Source organism: Vulpes vulpes, chromosome 13, assembly GCF_048418805.1.
Source record: "Vulpes vulpes isolate BD-2025 chromosome 13, VulVul3, whole genome shotgun sequence".
NCBI classification, from domain to species: Eukaryota; Metazoa; Chordata; class Mammalia; order Carnivora; family Canidae; genus Vulpes; species Vulpes vulpes.
The window spans coordinates 143747626-143773045 of NC_132792.1; the positions used below are offsets into that span (position 1 = coordinate 143747626).

At 46.6% G+C, this 25420-nt stretch overlaps 1 protein-coding gene across 2 annotated transcripts in view; it reads right to left on the minus strand.

Annotated features, from left to right (window-relative positions):
• Positions 1-743: 743 nt before the first annotated feature.
• The window catches only part of LAMC2 (laminin subunit gamma 2), a 55874-nt gene continuing 31197 nt past the window's right edge, over positions 744-25420 (minus strand). For both annotated transcript variants that reach the window (XM_072733213.1, XM_026001156.2), the window contains 19 exons: positions 24820-24956; positions 23752-23874; positions 22728-22917; positions 21534-21646; positions 20365-20583; positions 19364-19546; positions 18397-18642; positions 16130-16275; positions 14758-14914; positions 14268-14473; positions 12752-12831; positions 11533-11691; positions 10414-10558; positions 9367-9516; positions 8722-8836; positions 7312-7511; positions 5497-5655; positions 5306-5405; positions 744-2447 (listed from right to left, as the gene is read on the minus strand). In XM_072733213.1, coding sequence (XP_072589314.1) covers positions 2194-2447; positions 5306-5405; positions 5497-5655; positions 7312-7511; positions 8722-8836; positions 9367-9516; positions 10414-10558; positions 11533-11691; positions 12752-12831; positions 14268-14473; positions 14758-14914; positions 16130-16275; positions 18397-18642; positions 19364-19546; positions 20365-20583; positions 21534-21646; positions 22728-22917; positions 23752-23874; positions 24820-24956 — 3082 coding nt within the window. In that variant the 3' untranslated portion in view covers positions 744-2193. The remainder of the gene's footprint in view (positions 2448-5305; positions 5406-5496; positions 5656-7311; positions 7512-8721; positions 8837-9366; positions 9517-10413; positions 10559-11532; positions 11692-12751; positions 12832-14267; positions 14474-14757; positions 14915-16129; positions 16276-18396; positions 18643-19363; positions 19547-20364; positions 20584-21533; positions 21647-22727; positions 22918-23751; positions 23875-24819; positions 24957-25420) is intronic.

Sequence of the window (25420 nt, forward strand, 5' to 3'; positions counted from 1 at the left end):
TGTCTTCCCCCTCCCATGTCTTTTCCCCTTTGTACTCACTGGAATGTAAAAGATTCCCAGGGCAACCTTAGAAGTCACATATTATAAATGGCAGAGTTCTGGACTGACAACGTGGAAGGTCACCCTAACAACTTTCTCCCCCATCCACTATGAGAGCGAGAAAAAATGTGTTTGAGAAATGTACATTTTTAGGTCTATGTGATTTGGTAGTTAATCTAATTAATACATATACATTTTCCTGGGCATTAGTTGTTAGCTATAGTGAGAGGTTTATAGGATACGTGATTGAATATGCCAAGACAGGATTCTCCATTCACTTCTACAGAAGGTAAAGCAAAGTGATCAGACCTGTCAGAATTTGCGGGGTTAATGTAGAAAGGAACAGAATCTTTTCCTCAGCCACTTGGCTGGTTGGCCAATTCAGGATCTTAATTTATTAGATTCTTACTTATTAAAATGCATGACAATGTACCACAAACTATTGATTTTATCTTAATTTCATAGCTGAAGAAAACAATATTAAAACTCCACCCTGTTCAGGTTGTTCCAGAAATAAGTCTTTCTTTATGTTTAGGAGACAGCACCAATTAACTCTCATACAGAACAAGATGTTCAGAAAAATGCAAACTTTAGGTTTCTATTGGAATTTTCTATCGCTGTTTCTATTGGAATTTTGGTTTTCATTGGTTTGGTACCTCCACCTGAGGCTTAGAGTTTGACAAATTAGAAACTGACCACAGGCATCTAAGAATTATTCTTTATTCAAAAACACATCCATGAAAAGCCAAGGAAGTACAGAGGTGAGGCTGCACGAAAATCTTCCAAGCTTAAATGGAAGCATCTCTGGTTTCTCCAGCAATTCCCACTGGTGTTATCATGACTCAACAGTCTGTTGCAATCAGGTGTGGAAAGGGGAGGAGTGACAGCTGGACTGCAAAGAAGTGTGCACAACCCAGAACCATCCCAGCTTTGCCAAAACCCAAGTGCCCCCATGGGAGTGTCTTGCAACATATGTTGAGAAATGAGGTTGCAAACCAGGGGGTTATTGCAATAAAAACCACTTGTGATGAATGAGAGATGTAAGTTTATTTTTTTTAATGTTTGTCTTCCTTACTAGACAATCAACTCTGTGAGGGCAGAGACTACCTCACCACTGACACACAATAGGTACTCAATAAATATATGTTGTAAGGATGGATGGATGGATGGATGAATGGAAGGATGGATGGAGTCTACCCAGCTCCAGTGTGAGTAGGAACATTCTCTGCTATAGGGAGAGAGAGTGAGAAAATAAAACACACAGACACATACAATTTATAGTGTTTGAAAAGTGGGATTGAATTAGGACTAATAAATCTTCTAGGTAATTGTACTTCTTTCAATGCCCAAGCTACATTTTTCTATCACTTTGAAACCCAAAAGTAAATACCTTCCCAATGCTTGCTTTGCTGGTCAAAAATGCTTTAATAAAATGTAGTCTCTAAGTTGCCATGGCATCATCAGAGAAAGGATGTTACTTCCAGGCCCCAGAAACGCAAAGGTGGCAGGACCCAAGCAGGCAACTCTGCTCCAAATGGACCAGCCTTAAAGCCTCTCATTCTATCGTTGTTCACTTCTTCCAGCTTGAAAGTTAGAGCACATGTTGACAAAGTGGGTGGTACAAAGTGGGAGGAACTCTGGTCAATAAAAAGCTTGCGTTGGACGCTACAAGGCAATAGTATTTTACTGGCCACAGTGTGACTGACTTCACTTTCTGTTCAGACATTAAGAATAATTTTATGGGTGGGCAAAGTAAAAAAAATTTTTGCTTTGGTCACACTGCCCAAAGAATAAGCTAACTATAGCCCAGGGGCACCTGTTCGTACTCCAGGGGTCAAGTTTGTGACTATCCTGAAGCAAACACCTGCCTGTGCAGCTTATTCTTCCATCCAGTCTACCCTTCAGGGTCCAGGGCATTGGCCAGTCTCATACCCAACACTATTTGCCTCACTGCCCAGCATCAGGAAACCAGTAGTATCACACCGGTGTAATAAAACATCTATCTGGCCAAGATCTCAGGGATGGGATCAGGTTTGGTGGACCTGAGCGTGCCCATTCAACATGTTCAAATGTCTCCATCCCACTCCAACCACATGAGATGGCTCCTGAGTTCTGTATCCCAAGAACCTCAGTAGAAAAATCTCGATAGCAGATTCACTGTTGCTCAAGAGCCTGGGTATTGTAGCAGCCTGGGGGCAGGTTGTCCCTTATGTTCTCCAGGTTCTTCACGTCAGCCAGAATGCCATCTATGCTCGTCTCTAGCAAATGGAGGTGGCCCTGCTGTCGGCGTGCTCTCTCTTCCAGCTCTGACATCAAGGGCCTCAGCCGGCTGTTGATCTGAGTCTTGGCCCGGAAGAGGTTCTGCTCCAATAAGATCAGCTTCTCTTCATCCACACTGCCAGGCTGATCTATTTTAGGCAATGAGAAAGGAGTTAATATAGAAGAGCTGTGGTTAGATCTCCCTGAACACATGTGGACCCTCTATACCTTTAACTAATTCCTGTTTCCACTTGCCCAGAGGAAACGGTATGCCATGCTTATTTTCGGGGTGCCTGGCTAGCTCAAGTGATGGAGTATGTTAACTTGATCTCAGGGTTGTGAGTTCAAGCCCCACGTGTGGTGTAGAGTTTACTTAAAAAACTTTAAACTAAAAAAATAAAAGGCTTATTTTACAGTGGGAATAATATAGAAAATATTTTGAGAGCTCTAGCCTACTTATTAGTTACGAACAGCCCGGTTCAAGCCTCTGAGCTCTACAGTTAAGCAATACAAAGTTTGGATTTCTCCTTTCACGTTAGGGCCAACAGTTCATGCTCTGAAAAGATGAAGGCTGAAGGTCATAGGAGACTGAGTACTGTCCAAGGTGTCTGCCCAACACAGCCCACCCTAGGATCAGGACCAACTCCAAATTATGTTTACTGAACTACCCTTAGGAAATATCCTGCTATTTTCCATTAGAAGACCTTTAGAAACTGGCTGGGATTTGGAGTTTATAGAGGCCAAGGTATGCTTTGCTATTTGGGGGATAGATTCCAGCTGTTCGGAAATGATGTAAGACTTCATTCTGGCCGGAGACAGTGGGAATCTGGCTAGATACTGGTTTATTTCCAATATGAAATGTAGTCCTGTTTGTTCAGGTATGTTTTACCCAGACACAATCTAAAACTCATGTCAGCACGAAGGGCACCTGGCCAAATCTGTTTGATCTTAACAGGGTTTGGGTGGCCTTTGGTCAGTTCAAACTCAAGGTCAGGTTGCCTCCATATCTGAGATCTGAGTTGCGGTGATAGCACTTGACCGCCCGAGTTTATTGTGCCTCGAGTGATGACGCTGTGACTGCTCCAGGACTCCAGAGAGCAACCAGGAGAAACAACATCGTAATGAAAATGCAGACCAACCCAGTGGGTCAGTCCTTCACCAAGGAAAATGGGAGAATTTCGGCATTTCAGGTTCTGTGATGTGCTGAGAGAGTTAAGTAAGCTTGGAAACAAAATAACCATGTCCCTAGAGAGGCAGCACAAGCTACTCAGGAAAAGGGGCAGGAGCATTGGAAACAAAGAAATGTCACTTGGAATCCCACCTTCACAGTTTACTATGTGATCCATGGGGCATTATCAACCTCTCTGAGCCTCAGTTTACTACTCTGTGAAATAAAATAATAAAAATAATGAAGGCTGTCTCTTAGGACTTTTAAAAGACTTAAATGATATTATACCAGAGAACACCTGGCACAGTGCCTGACAGTTAGTAAATGTTTAATAGTTCCCACCAACCTTCTTTCCCCATGCTTTCATTTTTCTCTCAAAAGGCCCTATTAGTTTCATTACCTTTTTCAGAACACTACACAAAGCTGCTAAAATCTCCACTGGGGAGTTGGGTTTGGGTTTTGTTTTTTTTTTTAACCCTTAAAGGGTAAAAAGAGCCCTTTGGGTCTCCTTGGACCACAAAGCAGACTCATTAGTATAACAACACAGACGACACTGACCTCCCAGGGTGAGGATGGTACTCTACAGAAAAATCAGGTCTTAAAGTTGTTCTACTGAACCCAAATGGTAGGACCAAGCCTTTTCCTTTTTTTTTTTTTTTTTTTAAAGATTTTATTTATTTATTCATGACAGAGAAAGAGAGAGAGAGAGAGAGAGAGAGAGAGAGGCAGAGACACAGGCAGAGGGAGAAGCAGGCTCCATGCAAGGAGCCTGACGTGGGACTCAATCCCAGGTCTCCACCATCACGCCCTGGGCTGAAGGCAGGCGCTAAACTGCTATGCCACCCAGGCTAACAAGCCTTTTCCTGAATGTTGATGGAATCTATGATGGAATCCCTTGTTCCCTAAGTGCTGCAGTCTACACTTGATTAAACAGGCCAAATGAGGGTTTGATATCAGTTTTACTGATCCAGACTGTTAATCCTTATCAGTTTTTTGTGGGGGAGGGATTCTGGGGGCAACTCTGAATTGTTGCCACGCTGTGCCACCAAATCTATTTTGTCTGAAAAGGTTGCAGTATCTCATGTACCTACTATCTTTCCATTTTTTCTGGGCTATGAACCAGGCAGGTCAAGTTCCCACAACTGGTTAGACTGAGGTCTAACTACAGGTGGTGGTGGGGGCGGGGGGAGCATAATCAGCAAGGGACTCCTGACTTCCCAGACTGGGAGGATGTTCCCCCTCACCACGTCTACTGCCTCAGAGCTCAGACCCTGTCACCTCCCTCCTCAATCCCTCACACCATTTCCAAAGTGGTCTCACCCTGCCTTTTGTCTAACCAAGGCCCTTCCACTCATTCCTGCATCCACTTAGTGATCTTTCTGAAATACACAGTGAGGACGATATTCCTCTGCTCACAACTGCCCACTAGCTTCTCAGGATCAAGTTCAGAATCTCTAGGAGGACTGTCAAACTGTCTAGTCTTCTCTTTAGCTGTGAAGTTTGAGTATTGCCTCTACAGTTTACTTACTGTGTGATCAGTGAGACATGATTAACCTCTTTGCACTTCAATACACCTTTCCTAAATACACCCAGATCTTTGATCTACACACTTTCACCTCCAAGGGCAATAGGTACTCAGTAACTCATCTTTAGATGGCAAAAAAAGAGTCTGGAAAATGGAAAGTCATGTGCCCAAAGTGTCTGGGCCTAGAAATAAAGCAATGTTCTGATACCCTTGAGGGTATCCTTAAGACTTCCACTTATCAGGGCTAGATCTAGCAAGTGCTCTGAGAGCAGCCCGGGAGCATGGGGCTGGAAGTTTGTGGGTACGTCACATACTTATTAGGTGTAGGATGCTGTCCAATGTGTTGAGTGTGTCTTGGATTGTAGCTCCAGCATTCTTGGCTCTGTTATCAACTCTTTGGGCTTCTGTAATTACCTGAAGAAAAATAAATACAAACCAGTCTTGAAAGGGTGTCTCATATTGGCAAGTTTAATGGAATATCCCATGGAAAATGATGGGAACTGACCATCTGCACTGCATCCATATCCAGGTCAAACTCTTGCTCCTTCCTTGCCAGTTCTCCTTCCACTTCCCTCATGTCGCTCTTCAGAGTAGCCAGTCCCTTCTCCATGGCCAAGGCTCCATCTGCTGTCACATTGGCTTCCAAGTTCAGACTCCCTATTTCCTGGGAAAAGAAAGAGAGCCAGGAACAGGAGGAAAGAGAGGGGTGAGGCACAAAAACATCCCAGAGAGAAATAAAAAATAAACAGCTGCAGCCAGACCCTGATGGAGTAAGTTAAATGAATAACAAGAGTCAGACTTGGAGACACACCCTTCCCCAAGCTCTGCTTCAAACAAATTAATTTGTGGGTGTATCTGTAGGGACTAGGAGGGTCAGCAGTGAGACACTGATTCCCTCTCAGGTCACCACTCACCAAAACGTGAACGCAACAGAAACTATTTGGGAAAACTGAGAGGGTGAGAGATTCACATCATTTCCCGTCATAGTTCTTTGCTGCCACAGTCTTTTCAGTGACTTTACTAGGATCCCTGAGACAGCTGAGTTTAAGGTGCAGGAATGAATGGGCTACAGCTGTAACTTTTGTTTTTCTTAGGACAAAGTTTGTTAATATCTTTACCAGTAAGGCGTTATTGAGCATCAAATTGCAGGTATCTCTGTGTAGAAGCTATATAAAGAGAGCCACTTGAAATTGGTCTCTACACTCAAGGGACTTAGAAAGTTTTCTTGCAAATTGCTAAGTGGTCCAAGAGTGAGGTCAAATAGTCCTAGGTACTAAGAGTTCCCTCTTGGTTTTCTAAAGTTGCATAAGCTTTTTGGAAGTCTTGCCTAAATGAGAGCTAAGAAGTTCTCCAGCCAACACGCACAGCTTCTACGGTAGCATTTAACTACAATATATGGGTTGTAGTGTATCTAATCTGCCTTTCCCCGTTATACTGAATGCTCCTTGAAGAGAAGGACTGGGTCTTTCTCATCTGCATATGCCCAGCACCAAGCACAGTGCTGGCACATAGAAGAAAGGGGAAAAAAATGAATATGCAGAGCTTAGACATAAAAAATACAGACAAGGGATCTAGAACTCCAGAATTTCATAATCTTGAATCAAACACTGACAATTATTGTTATGGGGTTATGTCAAAAAGGTATACTGATATCCTAAACCCCAGGACCCCAGAATGCGACCTGATTTGGAAGTGGATTGTTGCAGATCCAATTACATAAGATAAAGTTATACTGGAGTCTAATGGGCCCCTAATTCAAAATGACCAGTGTCCTTATAAGGAAGGTTAGAGATATCCAGGGAGAAAAACCCCATATGACAATAGAGACAGTGATTGGAGTGATGCCACCGGAAACCAAGGAATGCTAAGGATTGTCAGCCACAGAAGCTAGGAAGAGGCAAGCAAGGTTTCTACCCAGAGCCTCAGAGGGAGTGTGGCTCTGCTGACATCTTGATTTCTGACTTCTAGCCTCCAGAACTGTGAGAGAATAAACTTCTGTTGTTTTAAGCCATCTAGTCTGTGGTACACTTCATTACAGAAGCTCTAGGAAACGAGTACAATAGTTGATACAAAAAAACCCAATCTTGTATGGTTCTTTTCTGGTGTTGTCCAAAAAGGGAGCTGAAAATGAAGGCTCTACGTCTCGGTCAATGAAAGCCTTGTGAATCAACCAAGAAATGGGGCACTTCGGCGGCTCTGGGGCTGCCGTGGGCCACAGGACTCTGAGATCCCGAGGTCAGAACGAGCCCGATGCTCTATTTCTACAGAATCCCTGCGTTTGGGGTTGCTCGTGCCAACCTGCATTTTGATTTCTCTTTACCTGTTCTATCTTGTCAGTGATCTCTAGGGCCTCCCTGGCTGCGGTCTTTGCCCTCTGGGCGTCGGCAGCAGCACCGCCCAGGGCTGTTTCTGCTTGCCTGGTCTTGTCACTGGCATCTGCGACCTTCTGGCTGATGTAAGGGAGTCTTTTCATGGCCTCTTCTGCTTCTGCTTTTCTGTCTTCAACCTGCAAGTCAAACTCTGAAACGAAGACAAGAAAACATTGCCATGAGGGTGAAAAGTGGCTTCTAAAACTTACAAATGAAATTGAATGGGGCTGAAGTTTTTTAGAAAAAAATCCAGGAAGAGTGTTATTACTGCCTGGGGGCAAGCGTGTGAGAAGTTGTGGCTGTTACTGCCCTTTCTTATCCAGCAGAAAGCAACTTAAACGAGGTACTGAAAGAACCCAAATTAGGTCCTTGCTTAGAGACACTGACTATCAGCCTGCCCTGGGTCCCCAGCCCTGCAAGAGTATTAAGACCCCAAAGTAGATCAAAAGCAGGTGTAATTGCTGAAGCCCAACGTTTCGAGTCAGAGCCTTAAACTCTAAGCTGCCAATGATGGTAGTTGGAGGTTGAACAGAATGGATAGAAAGCTTCTTTCTGTGAAGAAAATCCCAACACTTTAGAAATGCTTTTTTTGCTCTTTAGTGAATAAACCTGATTTTTAACCAAATCTCCATAAGGCACAAACCCAAATTTCCTGGGATCCAGGTGCTGTGACAGAGCTTGCTCCTATCATCACCACAAACTAACCACATTGATTCTAAATTGGTATCAGCCAGATTACAAAGGAAAAGGAAAAATATCTGGGTCGTATTAGGATGTTGGATCTGTGGAAGACCTTAGAGATCATTTAATTTTCTTTCTTTCTCTCTTCCTTCCTTCCTTCTTTCTTTCTTTTTCTTTCTTTCTCTTTCTTTTCTCTCTCTCTCTCTCTTTTTCTTAAAATATTTTATTTATTTATTCATGAGAGATACAAAGAGAGAGGCAGAGGGAGAAGCAGGCCCCCTGCAGGGACCCTGATGCGGACTCGATCCCAGGACTCCGGAATCCTGACCTGAGCCAAAGGCAGACACCCAACCACTAAGCCACCCAGGTGTCCATCAACCTTCTTTCTTTAAAGAAGAGGACATTAGGGTCTGGAAAGGCTGTGACTTGCCTATGGTCATACAGTCAGCACGGAGCAGTCAAAGGGCCTAGCAAAGTTCAGACCTCAAGCCACCTGACATCTAGTTAAAATTCTTTGACTACTTCAAATGTTAATACAATTTTTTTCCTTAGGAAGATATTTATTAAGTGTCTATTAATACCCCAATGTACCTATGGTTTAGGCAGATACACAGGGATTCAAAACAAATCAAAGTTATTTCTTTAACATATTCAAGTGACCTAAACCATGAAACGCTTACCTCTGAGGTTCTTTAGGATGTTCTCAACTTCATAAAAAGTGGCATTGCCCATACTTAGTGCTTCTTGGGCTCTGCTTTTAGCAAGGTTGGCACGGGAAAGCAGCTGATCTGCTTTCTGTAAACAGACAGAGTAAGATTAGAGTAACTGTAACATACGTCCAGGAAGAGCATTCCTGCCAGCAGAATCACTTGGACACATTTCTCTTCATGACAGCAGAGTCCTGTGATTCACCAGAAAGTCTAAGAGTACTGACTTCCACAATCCGGGACAGAGCAAACTTTATAACCCAATGACACATCCTGTACAGAGAACGGTTTCAAACTCTAGCCCACTATGAAGGACGAGGACAGTTTTGCAAATCACAATCTTACTATACTCTAGATACTTCCTAAAGCCAAGCTAGTAGAAAAAGCTGGACCAAAACTGAACTCAGGAAGTCCCAGGTTTGAGGGCTTGATTCGGTGGGTGGAACTGAACTAATTACTTCAAGCTGTCTGTATCTCAGTTACTCCATTTACAAGCGGTGGTACCATGACCTTCGGAGAGTTTTCTACGGTTGCGTATTTATGGCCTCTTGCCATATATATTCACATGGTAGGCATCCAGCACCTGTGTGTTGAGTGCATGAATTCATAAAAGGATACCTGTCTTCCACTCTTTCCATTCCGTAAGAGCTGCTGGGTTTCTTCTTCCCAGTTTCCCAGGTTGCTTTGCACATGCTTGAACTCATCCATACGCCTGGTCACAAGGCTTGAGAGAGAATCAACGTTTTGTCTAATCCTCTTCATTTCCACCTGTAAGCCCAAAGAAAGGAAGGAATCTGACTTTCTGCCCATCGGTCGCCATGCCAGCCTTCTTAGGAGCTGCCCACCATTGTTTGAAAACAACAGCAATCCAGACACAAAGTCTAACAGAAATGAAGCAATATGCCGAACGACAGGCGGCGGTTTCCCCAAGCATCAAACGGGTTTTGGCTCTTTCATTCTCTCTCTCTAAATTCTACATGTTGGTTTATAAATGCATGGAAACATTCTTCTTAAGATTTTTTATTTATGATAGACAGAGAGAGAGGCAGAGACACAGGCAGAGGGAGAAGCAGGCTCCATGCAGGGAGCCGGACGTGAGACTCAGTCCTGGGTCCCCAGGATCTCACCCTGGGCCGAAGGCGGCGCGAAACCGCTGAGCCACCCATGTGTCCCCCTAAATGCATGGAAACATCTGTGTGACATGGAAACATCTGTGTGAGTGGTTTTTTTGTGAGTGTTTTTTGCGAAGGTAGAGGGCTGCATCTTCCTAATCCAGTAAGTTTGTAATCGTTAAGGGAATCGACGGACACGGTGCAAAACTTCCGAGAACAAACGTCCGAGACAACGTACAACTTCTGAGAAGAAGGCAAGTCTTGTGAATGGCCGTACACGGAACTGCACTACAGCTGGGACCCGAAGGTAAACATCAAGCTCTACCGCTCGTGATCTCCCACAGGTCTTAGCGGCCCCCAAAACTGAGGAGGAGACGGAAAATTGCTCTCGGCTGAAGGTTCACAACGTGGGCTAAGGCTTTGTCAGAGGCAAAGGCTGGGGGCCAAGCACAAGGCAACGGTCAACAAGATGGAAGACAAGGAAGGTCCACGTGGAGGAAGAGCTGAGGGGCCCAACCGGATCGGGCCCCAGGCCGCCGCCGCCCGCCCTCACCTGAACAGCCCGGCCGCTGACTTGCTGCAGCCGAGACGCGGAATCGAGAAGGCGCAGGCCTTGCCGATAGGACCTGTCTGCCTCAACGTCGGTCTGCGCCGCCTCCGCCGACAGCTGCTGGGCCAGCGACCTGGCCTTCTCCAACCTGCGGGCGGGGAAGACAGCGTCCAGGAATCCCTCCTCCCTCAGAGCAGACGTTCAAGCCGTGTGGGCGGGCTTACCCCGGAACCCAGGGGGCGCAGCGGCGCGCCGGGCAGGCGGCCCTCTCCACAGCGCAGCCGCCGCCGCAGAGCTCGCCAGCCCGGGGCAGAGTCCCGCGCGCCACTCACCCCCGCGCACCCCTCAGCCGCCGCCACGGCCCCGCCATCCACACGCACGTTTTACTCAACCAGTCTTTTCTTCTACACATAAAGGGCTGTCCTTTCCCCCCGCTTTTTTTAAAAAAGACTATTTATTTATTTATTCATGACAGACACAGAGAGAGGCAGAGACACAGGCAGAGGGAGAGGCGGGCGCCATGCAGGGAGCCCATGCAGGACTCCATCCGGGACCCCGGGATCCCGCCCTGAGCCCACGGCAGACGCTCAACCACTGCCCCGCTGCTCCCCAAATTCTCTCGTTCTCTTGACCCTGAGGAGGACCACCTTGTAGCGAAGCCCGGCGCCCCTCCAGGGCGGCGCGTGCTGCACCCGGCGGAAGGCAGAGTATCTGGGTCCCTGCGAGGCCCCTTCCGACGTACCTCCCCATCAGCCCCTGCGAGGCCCCCTCCGACGTACCTTCCCATCAGCCCCTGCGAGGCCCCCTCCGACGTACCTTCCCATCAGCCCCTCTGAGGGCCCCCCCTTGCACATGCCTTCCCATCAGCCCCTGTGAGGCCCCCTCCGACGTACCTTCCCATCAGCCCTTGCGAGGGCCCCCCTCACACATCCCTTTCCATCAGCCCCTGCGAGGCCCCCTCCGGTGTACCTTCCCATCAGCCCCTGTGAGGCCCACCCCCTCGCACATACCTTCCCATCAGCCCCTGCGAGGCCCCATCAGACGTATCTTCCCATCAGCCCCTGCGAGGCCCCCCTCGCACGTACCTTCCCATCAGTCCCTGCGAGGCCCCCTCGCACGTACCTTCCCATCAGCCCTTGCGCCGCTGAGCCGTCCAAGCCGCCGCCGCCGCCGCCGCCGCCGCCTTCCCGCAGGGCCTTGTGCGCCAGCGCCAGCGCCTGTTTGGAATAGTCCTCGGTTTCCCTTACCAGCCGCTCCATGTTACTGGCGGACGCCACGTGGCTGCGAGGGTTAAAAACAAGGCGGTGGAGTTTTCGTAGCCAAGGGCTTCCTCTCGGCCTTTTGTCTGCGTGACGGGAGAGCAGTCAGGGAACGGGCTGGCCGGAGCAAGACCCAAGAGAACTGACCGGGGTCAATCGGAGGAGCCGTCAGGAAGCCGGAGGCCACCTGCGGAGGGAGCTCGGCACGGCCGGGCATCTTTTCCGTTTCCGGAGCGGCCAGGGGGCGCGGGCCAGGAGCGTGGTGCGAGCAGACCCAGGGGGCGAAACGCCGGCCTTGGGCACTAACCCTTGGGGCTTACTTCGTCCAGGACCCCCCCACGCCCCCCCACAGCTTGGCTGCAGCTTTGTATTGGGGCCACCGCTACAGGGAACAGCGTCTGTCAACAAAAGTGCCCCAGATGCTTACAAAGTGATAAAAAAAGAAGAGAAAACAACCAAGACCAACAGAACAAAGACAAGCTCAGGAGGCCGCTGGGCTGCAAAGGCACACGTGGGCCTCCTTCCCCGACGGGACTCGGTCTGAGATTCCGGCGCCTACCACCGGCCGAGCTCTCCGCTGAGAGCAGGCCTCCTCCGCTACCCGCGACGGGGAGCTGCCTGGTATCCCTGGGGCCGCAGAGCCGGTTTCCGGGGGGAGGTGCCCCTCTGCGGCCTTGGCCCCCAGCGTCTAGCAAACAGCCCGTTGCTACTTGTTCCCAGGCTCCGCGTGGGAGCCCGGGAGTCCCTCAAAGCTGCAGGGCGTTCTTTTCCAAAGGCTGATTGATTTCACAGAGCTCGAAAAAAATCACGTGTGACACACACCAGAGCCATACTGTGAGTCACAGAAAAATCTGGGGTAAAAATCACCTCCATTCCCAACATTTGGCCAAAAGATCGTGCCCAGTGGCCACCTACATAGGCTAAAAGCCAAGAGATTTAAAAAAAAAAAAAAGGCTTCCAGGCCAGAAAATGGCTGCAAAAGAGCCCAGAGCATTAATGAAATGGTGCTTAGGTCCTGAACACCCTCCAGGTTTGTTCAAGTCTGGGCTTGCAGAGGTAGTCTGAAGCAGGGGACCCCTTACCTGTCTGCCAATCTTACGGCCTCCTGAGCCAGACTTTTAAAACCATTTGGCCCCACGTAGTGATCTGAGGAAGGAATGTTCTGTGGAAAAAGAAGATTTGGTTAAGGCTTTGCACTCAGCCCTGGAGCCTAAGCAGATTCTGCGTCTGCCCTGTTAGAACTAGTTGTCATTAGCCACACAGCATTCTATACCCAGACATCTCAAGGCCCTTGTCACTATCATCCTTTTTCTTTTTTTTAAAGTACAAACAAGAATAAAGTAGAAATCCAGGGCACCCGAGTGAGTCAGTCAGCTAAGAGTCTGACCCTTGATTTCCGCTCAGGTCATGATCTCAGGGTCATGAGATGGAGCCCGGTTTCCAGCTCCCCACTCTGCAGGGAGTCTGCTTGAGATTCTTTTCCTCTCCCTCTCCCTCTGCCTCTTCTCCTGCTCTCTCTCTTTCAAATAACAAATCTTTAAAAAGAATAAAGTAGAAATCCAAGTTCAAAAACCACTATATAGATGCAGATGCATTTATAAATCTATACATGGGATCCCTGGGTGGCTCAGTGGTTCAGTGCCTGCCTTTGGCCCAGGGCGTGATCCTGGAGACCCAGGATGGAGTGCCACATCCAGCTTCCTGCAGGGAGCCTGCTTCTCCCTTTGTCTGTGTCTCTGCCTCTCTCTCTCTCTCTCTCTCTCTCTCTCTCTCTCTGTGTGTCTCTCATGAATAAAATCTTTAAAAAAAATAAAAATCTATACATGTTAATATGTATTTTCATATGTATTTAAAGTCAGTAGACTATATACCATGTTTTGACTGGTTATTAATGAGATCACAGGATTTTTATTTTCTAATTTTTCTATAATAAACATTATTTTGTAATAAGGGGAAAAATCAATATACATTATTCCTTAAATCCTTCATTTCATCAACATAGTATCTGATTGTCTTTCAGTTCTCTTTGTCTTCTACTCACTCACATTGTCACCATTGCCTTCTTTACTGAGAAAGAGAAGAAAGCTCATTCAAATCTCTTCCTCCTACCACACATCATTAAAAATATACTGACAACAACTTTTTCCCCTTTTCAGAATCCTGTCTTCACTGGATCCCTTCCTTCTTCCCACCTCCCTACACCACCACCCCCTGCTTCATTTGTTCATGTGTTCGTCTCCTCATTCATTCAGTAAGCAGACAGGTATCACAGCCACACACTGCTGTGGGCGGAGAATGCAAACATGAACAAAACTAAATCCTGCCTGCTAAGAGCTAACAAGCTGGGAGGTGTGCAGCAAGAACGGAGAATAGAAAGGGCCAATGTGAGGATACAGTTAGCAAGAAATGAGCTAGGAAGAACATAAATGCAGTAAAATGGGAAGTTGCAGGAACCCCAAGAACACAAAGAACAGATACACCGGTTTTAAGGAAGAAAAGCCCAACCCTCTGCCAGGTAGAACAAAAAATATGAGAAACTGCAGGTGGGTCTCCCCATCCGGCAGCGATCCTCAGGACCCTGAACCCGGTGACACCTACAGTGTTTCTCAGGGAGGCCGTGCTCTCCTCCAGGCTTAGCTGCATCTGTGTGACCAGTCTTCGAGTATCCTGAACTCGGTTCTGATACTGACTGTCCAGGGCCCGGATTCTTTCCACCATCATCTTGAGGTCATCCAGGCGGTTCCGGTAGCTCTCTTCTTCCCTTCTGGCCTTCACCAACTGGAGACTGAGAGATTTACTAGCACCTGATACCAACAAGTAAAAGGAATATTAGCACTTCTGGAGTTAGCACAGAGGACCAGAACACAATAGAGGGTTGGAAAAGTGGCTTTGACTGGCCTAGGGCAAAATGGTAAAAACCCAGTCAATGAATGCATGCAACACTCTCTTATCTCCATCATTCAAGCCCCAGGAGAGTCACAGACAGTTCTTTTATCTCTGCAAGTGCTGGGCAGAGACCCCTACTGAACTGATATCTGTAGAAGATTAGAAATTCCCTTCTCTCTAAAGGGAAATTGGCCTTCATCACCTTCTGAAATCTGGGCTTCTCTCAGAAGCTCCTGAAGGGCCTGCTCAGCCTGTTGCATCCTGCCTTCCAGCTCTGCGTCCGGCGCCGCTCCACCACCACCCTGCACCCTGGAAACCAGGGCCTCCAGGCTCTGGAGCTGCTGCATAAACTGATCCATCTGAAACCACACAGGAGGGAGGATCAGAACAGAGAGTGGGGGTCACACTCCAATACCACATACTCAGGGGATAAGAGCTAAAAGCCCAGAAATGCTTGGCATGCCATGGTAGTTAAAGATGCTAGAGCTCAGATCTCTGAGTTTGAATCCTGGCCCCACTACTCATTAGCTGTGAGTGTGACCTTAGGGAAGTCACTTTCTTTACCCATTAGATGGGTAATAATAATAATATCTCATAGTTATTACTTGGACTAAATGAGTTAGTATTTTAGTGCTTAGAACAGTGTCTAGAACAGGCTGCCTGGGTGGCTCAGTGGTTGAGCAGATGTCTGCCTTTGGCTCAGGTTGTGATCCTGGGTCCAGGAATTGAGTCCCCCATTGGGATCCCCACAGGGAGCCTGCATCTCCCTCTGCCTGTGTCTCTGCCTCTCTCTGTGTGTCTCTCATGAATAAATAAATGAAATCTTAAAAAAAAAAACACAAAACAGTGGAACAAAGAAAGTGCTAGAGAGGGCAGGTTAAATAGATTTAAAAAAATAAGTTGAGTCTGTTCTACCTTTGGGGTTCTGTTTGGGCCTATTCTTCCTCTGCCCTTCACCCCAGCAAAAAAAAAATTAACAACAATATCAGTTTCTGGAGGCCATTCTTGTTTGAACCTCCTTGACAGCTTCTGGACTCCTCATATTTTCTACATATTTGTATTTTTCTTCATTTGTTCTACAAAGACATCTCTTGGGAAAAAAAATACAACTAGAAAGTGGCATATTATAAGTGGAAAGAATACTGAACTGAGCAAAGTCTCCCAATGTTGGCGGTTTCTCAGTCACATGGCCAGGTGGAACCAAGAATCCCACCCAGAATTCCCTGATTCCTAGTTCTACCTGGCCATGTGACTGAGAAACTGCCAAGGTTGGCAGACTTTGCTCAGTGGAAACTGAGGTCAGAATACCTTCTCTTTCAAATTGACTAAGTTATCAAGAGTACCAAATGAGATAGTATCTCCAAAAGGGATTTTAAAATGGTATAATATAAGCATAACCTGAAGCACTGTCACCATTATATGGATTTTTTTTAATATAGCAATTTTTAAAGATATCCTAATCTCACCCTCATCGCCAAGAGAGACTAGTAGGGTCCTGGACTTGTGTGACAGACCCACCCAGTGGACATTTAAAGATTTTACTCATACGGATGAGGGTTGGGTAGCATGCACACCTGAATCTTCACTTGATTATAGCAAGCTGGACAGCTGGTTAGTGCTGCATGCTCACAGTTGAGGCCACCAAATCCTGGCTTGCAGACACAGCTGCCATCACTTCTACATTCCCCAGGCTCTGACCCTGCTGGGTTGCAGTTGCAAGCTAGAGACAAAAGATAGACAAACAGGAAGCATTCGTATCACACTAATTCTAGAAACTGGATGTTTAGCAAAGATAAAAAGTTCAAATCATCAATGGCAAAGAATCCTTCTTGACCCTTGTCAATTCACATTGTGCTAGTTTCATTTCTTGCCTATGCCTCCAAGCACATTTCTAACATAGATAGATCTTAGGAATCATCTAGAAGTTTGGTGTGGGTGTGCATAAAGAGACACTACAACAGTCCACCCTTTCTGGTGGCACTTATTTTTTCCCTCCCATGGAATTGTGAGCCTGTTGGATATTCTGTAGGCACTCTAGCTTTGCTCAAAAAGGGGAATAACATGTCTTCTGGGCCTATGACATGCCAGAGCAATCTCCTTCTATTTTACAGATGAGAAACATGAGCTCAGAGAGGTTAAATAATCTATCCTAGTCACATAGCAAGTAAATGGCAAACCAGAATGAGAACTTGGAAAAAGGCAATGCTCTTTCCCTTTTGCTCTGCTGCCTTTGATGTAGGAAATGCAGTAAAACAACAACAACAAAAACAGTACCTTTATTCATATTGATTGAGCACTACTAGGCCACACTGTTCTAGGCTATAACTGTGGGTGAAACACTGCACTGAGGGAGTTACAGTGATTCTCTGGGTTGCTCTATGGCACTCATAAAACACTTGGCACACAGTAATATGAGCACATATCTAAGTATAATATCAATATTTGCTTACATACTTGTGTATCTTCCTTATTAGCATATGATCTCTTTGGGGACTGGAACCAACTTAGTCATCATCAGAACCTCAGTATCCAGCTCCACAATGGGTACATGGTAGGTGATGGACAAAAGATCATTGAGTGAAGAAATGTATGGTCTAAAGCCAGTGAAGTCACTACTGGTAGCACCTATGGCTAGTGCTATATCCTTTACAGAGTACTTTCTTATAAGCTATTTTATTTTATATTTGTAACTACTCTGAGTTAATTATCATTTATTCATCTATATAAAGAAACTGAGGGTCAGAGAGATTAATTTGCCATAACCAGTGTAATATAATAGGTCTGGTAAAAAAAAAATAGACTTGAACTCAGTACTGTTCATAACATGTGGGCTCTTCCTATCACAGGGTACTTTCTAGCAAATTGGAGCTAACCCACAGGTTGGGGTTAGGGCAGGTGGAATTTGTGTTCCCAGGTGGAAACCTCAGGCTGCACAGAGGTCCTCAGGCATTTCCAGGGCTGGGAAATCGGGGGTGAGTAGGAGGTGCAGGGCTTCCTGCAGACCTCCTGGGGAACCAGGAGATCTCCAATCTGGGAGCCCAGAGGCCCTCCAGAGGCTCTGTTATAACAAACAAGCCCCTGAATTCTGGGTACCAGGGCTGGTCTGGGACCTTTGTGACTGAGGGGTGAGTCTGTGGGGCAGGCCAGCTCCCTAGAACTGAACTTGAACTTGCCTAGAACTAAACTCACCTCCTGAATATAACATGTACAGAGGCTTGATAGAAGGGTCGAGCAAAAGGACCGATGTATACCATCATGCTTTGATCTGAAGCAACCCTAAGGAATGTGCCCCAATAACTGCTGCATGGAAGCCAAGTCTCGTTAGTAGAACTTGGAACAGTTACCTTTGTCTACATGAATCACACTGACTTCCTGAGAGGGTCTCTTAAACTGCTGCTCAGCCCCCCACTCAGTGTGTGCAGGCTCACATTTACTGCTGTCCCGTAATGAGCTTGGTAGCGCTCCTGCCTGCTAGCCTGGCATTAGGCACATGACCTGGCCCCATTTCATCTCCTCTTCCACTCAGGAATGTAAGCTTTACCTCTTTCATTTCTCCCACCCAGCTTTAATCCATTCAACATCCTCCAGCTCTGTCTTCCAGAGCTGCAAGGGTCTTAGGGCCTCTGACAGAGAAAAAGGTCCAGACTATTCACAGGCCAGTAGGTCAGAGGAACCAAAGTGGCATCCTATTACCTGCTGCTGGCTTTGCTGATCTGTATGTTCTTAGATGTGTGCACACTAGCAAGCATATATGTATACACATGTGTGCGTACACACACACACACACACACACACACACACACACACCATCTGTCCAGCCTGTCTGGGGATGCAGTCCTACCTCGACACTTGTCCGCTGGGTTGGGAGCCAAGGGGTCCCCAAAGTAGCCCGCTTTGCACTGGTCACAGTGGACGCCTGCTGTGTTGTAGATGCACTTCAGACACCTGCCTGTCAGCCGGTCGCAGTTCCCAGAGGCACTGGGGTCCACGTTGTTGTTGCACTGACAGGGCTGACAAGGCCGCACTGGGCCACGTTCTCCAAAGGGGTCCCCAAAGTAGCCATCGGCACAGAGCTCACAGCGGGCCCCTGGAAAGAATGAATGCCCAAGCCTGAGTGGTCACCTATTGGCACTGGCCACCCTCTAAAAGAGCTTCCCACCCTGGAGCCCAGAACAGTAGCTTCAGGAGCAAGTGCTTGGGGCAAGGGCTTGGCTCTTTCACTCCACGGTGGTCCCAGATGGTAGAACATAGCAGCCCCACTGGGAAGCTTCCTGCTAGTTAACTGGATGCTTGGGGAAAAGTCAGATTTGTAGCAATACCACTGCAGCTGTTGCTGAAGAATTAACTCTTCTTTAAGACTGACTAGCAGAAAAAGGAGACATTTATTTATTTACTTATTTTTTAAAGTAACCTCCACATCCAAGGTGGGGCTCGAACCCACAACCCTGAGATCCAGAGGCACTTGTTCTACCAACTGAGCCAGCCAGGGGCCCCAAGAAAGACATGTGGCTCTGGACTTAAAAGGCCACTAAGTTTCCCTTCTGTACCTTGGTTCATTTTGTAAAGCTTAGTTAAACCAGATATTTCATCCGAAAACTAATTACAAACCCAAGACACCATTAACCATACATCATACCGTACAAACCATACACTGCCCTTCCTCAATCCACCTCTTGGGCCCATTCTTATCTTTAGAATGAGCCTATTTCCATTAGTCCTAAGTAATTATAATTCCCTAGGGATTTTTGGAATAGCAGCTATTCATGAGAATTCATGGCGTCAAGGACAGGGGCAACCAGTGGCCTTACCGGTGACCCCGTGGGGACAGTTATTGCACACCACCTCTTCTGTCTCCGGCATAACAGAGCAGCTGAACCCATTGTGGCAGGGACACGGCTTGCAGCTGCGAGGGTCGTGTGGATCGTTGTAGAAACCAATGGGGCAGTCGGCACACTCGATGTCAAGATTTTCATCCCCTGAATAACAGTCTCCTGGGAGCCAGAGGAAGAATGGAGGGCAGCGAGATGGCAGGGTAAAACAATACACTTCCTGGAATATGGATGATGTGTGGGAGGCAGAGCTTAATAACCACAACCTTCCTCTCCCGAAGCTTTCCCCAAGGTATCTGAGCACTGGCATTCACCTTCGCCCTAGTACCAACTCTAAACCTGGCCACGACCCCGGCCCTCACCTGGCTCTCCCATGCTCCGTAGACATAGCTTCTTTTCCGACCCATAACCTAACACTGCTCCCCCGTCCGCATGGCCTGACACCATTTGTCCGCACATTCATTCAGGCCCTGACATTGCCTTTGATCCCTCCAGACAATTCTTGAAACTTGACCCCAACTACACCTCCCACAGCACTGAACCATGACAGCCATTTCCTGTAACCTGGTACCTTTCCCACAACCCTGTGGCATTGCCATAATGAAAAGGATTGAGAGTAATAAAGCCCCACGTCCATCTTCCCTGACTCCAGCCCTACCTTCCTAATCCTTTCCCATCTCCAAAATGAGTTCAGGCAGGGGCTTTCTTTCTTTCAATTCTATTCATTTATTCACAAGAGACACACAGAGAGAGAGAGAGAGGCAGAGACACAGGCAGAGGGAGAAGCAGGCTCCATGCAGGGAGCCTGATGTGGGACTCGATCCCGGGCCTCCAGGATCACACCCTGGGCTGAAGGCGGGCTCTAAACCGCTGAACCACCCGGGGATCCCCAAGGCAGGGGCTTTCTTACTCCCTTCCATGGGAGCCCCCCAGTCCCCCACGCACCCCCAGCCACCTGGGCCGGGTGTTATTTCACTCACCTGTGTCCGGATCACAGGCTCCTCCCCCCTGGCAATTACATGGAATACAGGTGCCAAAAGGTCCCAGTTGGGCAGAATCTCTTTTGTAGCCAGAAGCACAATCCTGACAGAACTGTCCCTTGTAGCCAACGGGACATACGCATTGTTCGACCCAGGGTGCGGGGGCTCCAGAGACGGGGCGGGCTGAAATCAGGGTCACGTTGTCGAGGTACCCAGTGCCTGCAATTCGGACAACAGGTTAGAAGTCGTAAGTACTAAGGTCTAAAGACCTAAAGGTGGGCCTCTCTTCGGAGTTTATTTTTCTTAACCCTCTGACAAAGACAGGTGGTGTTCACTCACCCTGCCGCGGGTGGAGGCACAGCCGTTGGTCATGACTGACGCACAGGCTGCGGTGTCAGGAAAGTCAGGGTTTAAATTCCTGCTCGACCCTCACTAGCTCTGTGAATTGGGCAAGTCACAGAACTTTGCTACCATTGTGTTTCCTCAAGTGTGGAAGAGAAGGAACCGTGGCATGGGCCTCCTATGTTGGTTGTGAAGTTAAATGAGACAAGGCACATATTATAACGTGCGTGGCTCAAAGTAAAGATTCGATAAATTGTTAATAAACACCTTTCCTACTTCCTGCTTTATGTGTTTCATTAGTGATGTGGAAATTCGGCATGCCAGCCATGCCTCCTGCTTACGTAAGTGCTAAAAAGCTCAAGGAACTCACATTTAAAGAATTGCGATTGGGATTGGAGTACCCCCCATGTGAAGTCCAGTAAGAGGAGTGAATGGAATACAGGTGATGTCTGAACGCCGTAGCGCCCAGTACAATCCCGAAGGAGCAGCTACTGGAGGAGCAGACGGCTGTGTTGTAGATGCCGTTTCCTAGCTAAGGGGACACACCCGTGTGTTGTAGGTTCTCTTCTTCAAATAATCAGCTTTCATCTAAATTTGGAGACTCTTAAGCAAAGGAGCATCATTCATTCTTCATTGATGTTGACCTCTTTTTTTTAGAGAAACACTACGTTTAACAACTTCTAGAATATAAAAAATTTAGACCCGATCAGAGACCCTACATCAAGACCATCAGGTAGTTTACCTACTTGTTTGGAGACTGTCACCGTCTTAGAAAGCTGACACAAGCTAAAACCTAAGAGAGAAATTCACTTCCCTTCGTCACTTACTGTATTCTCCGTAAGTAGCTCGGATCCGCAGGGCCGTGAGGTTCCGCAGTAACCTCCGATACTCGAAGTAACTTAGCTGAGGGCTCCACTGACTGCTTGGACGTTCATTTAATCTGCAGGATTTAAAGCCCACGGCTTAAAAATACAACTCTCATCAAGTCTTAAAATTTGTACACATGATACAAATTATGCCCAAGAAGGTGGGACAGCTAAGCCCCTTCACAGCCCTGCCTCGAGGAGGATAAAGGATGGAGAGTTGTATTCTTGTAGGCTTGAACTTGAAGTTTGCTCACTTCGCAGGGAGCATGAGCACCATAGGAAGTGACGGAGGGCATCCCAGAGCAGGAAGCCCGGCCCCAGGGGTCATGGCATCCAGTGCTGGTCCAAGTCCCCAGAGACCACTTTCTATTCTTGGCCACACAAAACTTAATACCAGGAACATTGCTGAGTTCAAGAAGCTCTGACCCTCCAGAGACATACCATTAATTTTTGGTTTCATTGTTTAAATGATTTGTTAACTGAGCACATTTCACTTACTCTTCAAAAGTCAGCTTTCACGTTCTACATTGTACCCTTCCGATACTTCTTAATTTAGCGTTATGATATCTCACTGCATCCTATCACCATCCCCTGTGCTAGTCTTTCAAATGTTGTTTTGGTTTTTACTGGAATACTTTCAGGAACAACCCTACTTCTTTCCTTTAGTTCATTGACGTCACTTCTCACTGTATTCCTCTCTTCTATCCACACTTACTCATGCATTAACTACTTAGGATTTCCTAATACTCAAAATATGTCTTCAAGCATGATTATTTCCCCTGCCTTGCTAACCTTCCCCTCCTCCCCACTTTCTATCCTTGGAAAAGTGTTCTTCACTTGTCATGTTTTCTTGGGAAACTTTCCTTGATCACTCCAATGTGGGTTACTTGTGCCTCTGCTGTGTGTTCAAAATACCTGGACCCACCTTGGCTATCTTGTCACTCCCAAGCCACACTGTAATATTCTGTTTATTTTTTTCTCCCATTAGCCTGTCAGGGGCTTGAGGGCAGGAAACACGTCCTGTTTCTGTATATAAGACCATGTCCAGTACATGAAAGGTGCTAAGAAAAGCTTGTTAAGAGAACGAATGATTGAATGTATGAACAAAGGAAGTGGACTTCAGTCCCCTGACCCACTTGTAGTCACTCTTTTTACCTGAATGTGTACGTCTTGGTGATCCCACAAGGTAGCGTCTTGCCACGTGGCATCAAGGGAGCTGTGACTCGTAGCCCAGCACCTTCCAGGATCACATCGTGGGCAGATGGGTGTCTGCCTCCCCTGTCCACGCGGTAGTCAAAAGACAGGGTTTGCCCATAGCTCACCTGTTGATTCCCAAGAAATTTGGCTGTGAAATAGAATGTGAAAAGACTGAGATCAGTGTGAAACTGGAGAAGCAAATGAGTTAGCATGTTTGCATTAATGTCGGTGATTTCTGTTGGAGTCGCGTTATCAATGTACCACCGTGCCCCCAACCACCCTTCCAGAAGAGCCAGCTTATGGCCATAGCCATACTGCTATTGGCTACAAAGGAGAGTTAGTGACTAAATGCTAAAACAGTCATGTTACAAGGTAATTCCATGTATTAGATGATTCACAGCATGGCCCTTATGACAGACCAATATGTAAAGGTCCCAGGCATGTTGGCAGTACTACCATTTGTTACGTAATGTTTTATAATTCACTGACATCATGACATTTGATGTTAAGTTCTTGGAGGTATTATTATTCCCATTTAACAGCTGAGAGAGTTGAAAGTTGGAAAGGATAAGAGGACAACTTACCTGGATATCACATTTTAGCTAATGAAATGAACCACTAATGTTTATCTTTTCAATGTATAAGTGGTTAAAACTGAGAATGCCTCATTTCCACTTTTCTATCTGCTTCTCGGTTGATCCACAGATTTGACCACTGTCTTTATTTCTTGTCATGATGGGAAACCTAGAAACTTCCCATTTAACTAAAGTAGGAACCTCATCCAGGGTCTGACTGCTTAGATACACAGTCCTGTTCTATTGTATCATGACTTAGTCAAGAGGGCTGAAGCCCCAGCTGTCTTCTGGAGATAACTACTTTCCTGAACACTAGGTGATATGGTTTTCGCATCTGCTAACTCCATTTTTCTATCCTGACTTCTAGTCTTAGAAGTTGGCTTCTATAAGAAAAATACCGTACATACCAGGAGCTACAAAATAGACAGGGTCTGATCGTCGTGCTGAGCTGAACACGTCCCGATGGCGCTGTGACCACTGGAGCTTTGCAGGAGACCCATTTCTTTGGATAGCTTTCCAGCCATCAACATCTGGAACACAAATAAAGCCACTCTGCATTTGGACAAAACTCACCATCTATTGAATAAGGCAAGACTTGACTGCTAAAAAGTTCTGGAGCTGAATAGCTCGTCGGGTTTCCTTAACAGCTCCACATTCATGTGCAGCCCTCAAAATTTCCTATGCCCCTCTCTACTTGGGGCTCAACTTCACCTGCTCCTACCCCACAGCTGCTTTGACTTTGAGCCCACCTCTTGTAATAAGAGCATGTTTTCATCTGCCTGTAATTCATACTTTTATTTTACTTACATAAATAGGGTCTGACCTTAGTGAGTTAAGAGGGCCCAGGATGTTCAAAGAGAAACTTAAAGTCGAAAATACTAGTCACCTATATTTTTATAATGTTTTGTAGCTTGATAACTAATTTCACATGCATTAACTCATATAATGTACATGAAAGCAGTATTTTTTTTAAAAAAAAGAGACTTAGAAAGTGCACATGTGAGTGGGAGGAGGGGCAGAGGGCAGGAATCTTTCAAGCAGAAATGTCAGGTCGATCTCACGACCCAGGAGATCATGACCTGAGCTGAAACCAAGAGTCAGATGCTCAACCAACTGAGCCACCCAGGTGCCCCTGAAAGCAGTATTATTAATAAATGGGAATTCCAGGAAGACTCACATAAACGCCCCCAATCCAAATGAAAGACTCTTTTGTGGTTTTAAAATACACGGAGATGGGAAGTGCAGGGAAATGAAAATCTGGTCTCTTTTTCGTTATTCTTTTAAGTTATTCATATACCGGTATGAGTAAGTTGTTCAGCTATGACTTTTTCAAGACATTAGAATCTGCCTTATTGCCCAGACAAAAGAATGCCCATTAAAAGCTGGAAGAGAGTTGGACTCTGTGGTGAGGAGGAGGTTGTCTGTAAGCATAAAGCTCTATACAATTAAGAACAAAATTCTATAGAATACTTTACCTTGATGGAAAGTTGAGGTGATTTTATGGACACTGTAATCTCCAGAGCTGTGGCAGTTGGCTGAATGCCCATAGCAAAAACACTGGGTACAGCCCTCCGGGTTTCCCCCATCCAGATGATAGTAACCTGGTCGACACCTGTAGTAGCATTTTAAAAATCAGTACAATATTATATGGTACTTCTTATTTCATATAGAGAATATGATGATTGATCTTTTCTGCTTTCTCTCCCATCTGGCCCTATTAATTCCCAGAACTGGGAAACAATAACTACACATACCATCCCCACTACTAGACACAATGGACAGTCCCAGCCCCCCCACTGAGAGAGATGACCATTCACTCTCTGTCCCTGTGGTAGAGCAGAATGACATTTGGCGTGGTGGTCTGGGAACTTAGTGATTTTCCCATCCTTGGTGAGGGATTGAGTGGAGGTCACGTGAACGGGTCAAGACGAGTTGGGACGGGGGATGTAGAGCTGGCCCTGTCTTAGAGCAAATATTTAGTGGAGGCAAAAGAGTGGGAGGCTGGGCCAGGAAAGGAAAGGCAGATGCCCCAGTCCCAGCACCTACTCAGCCCTACTGACCTGCAGAAGCACTAGC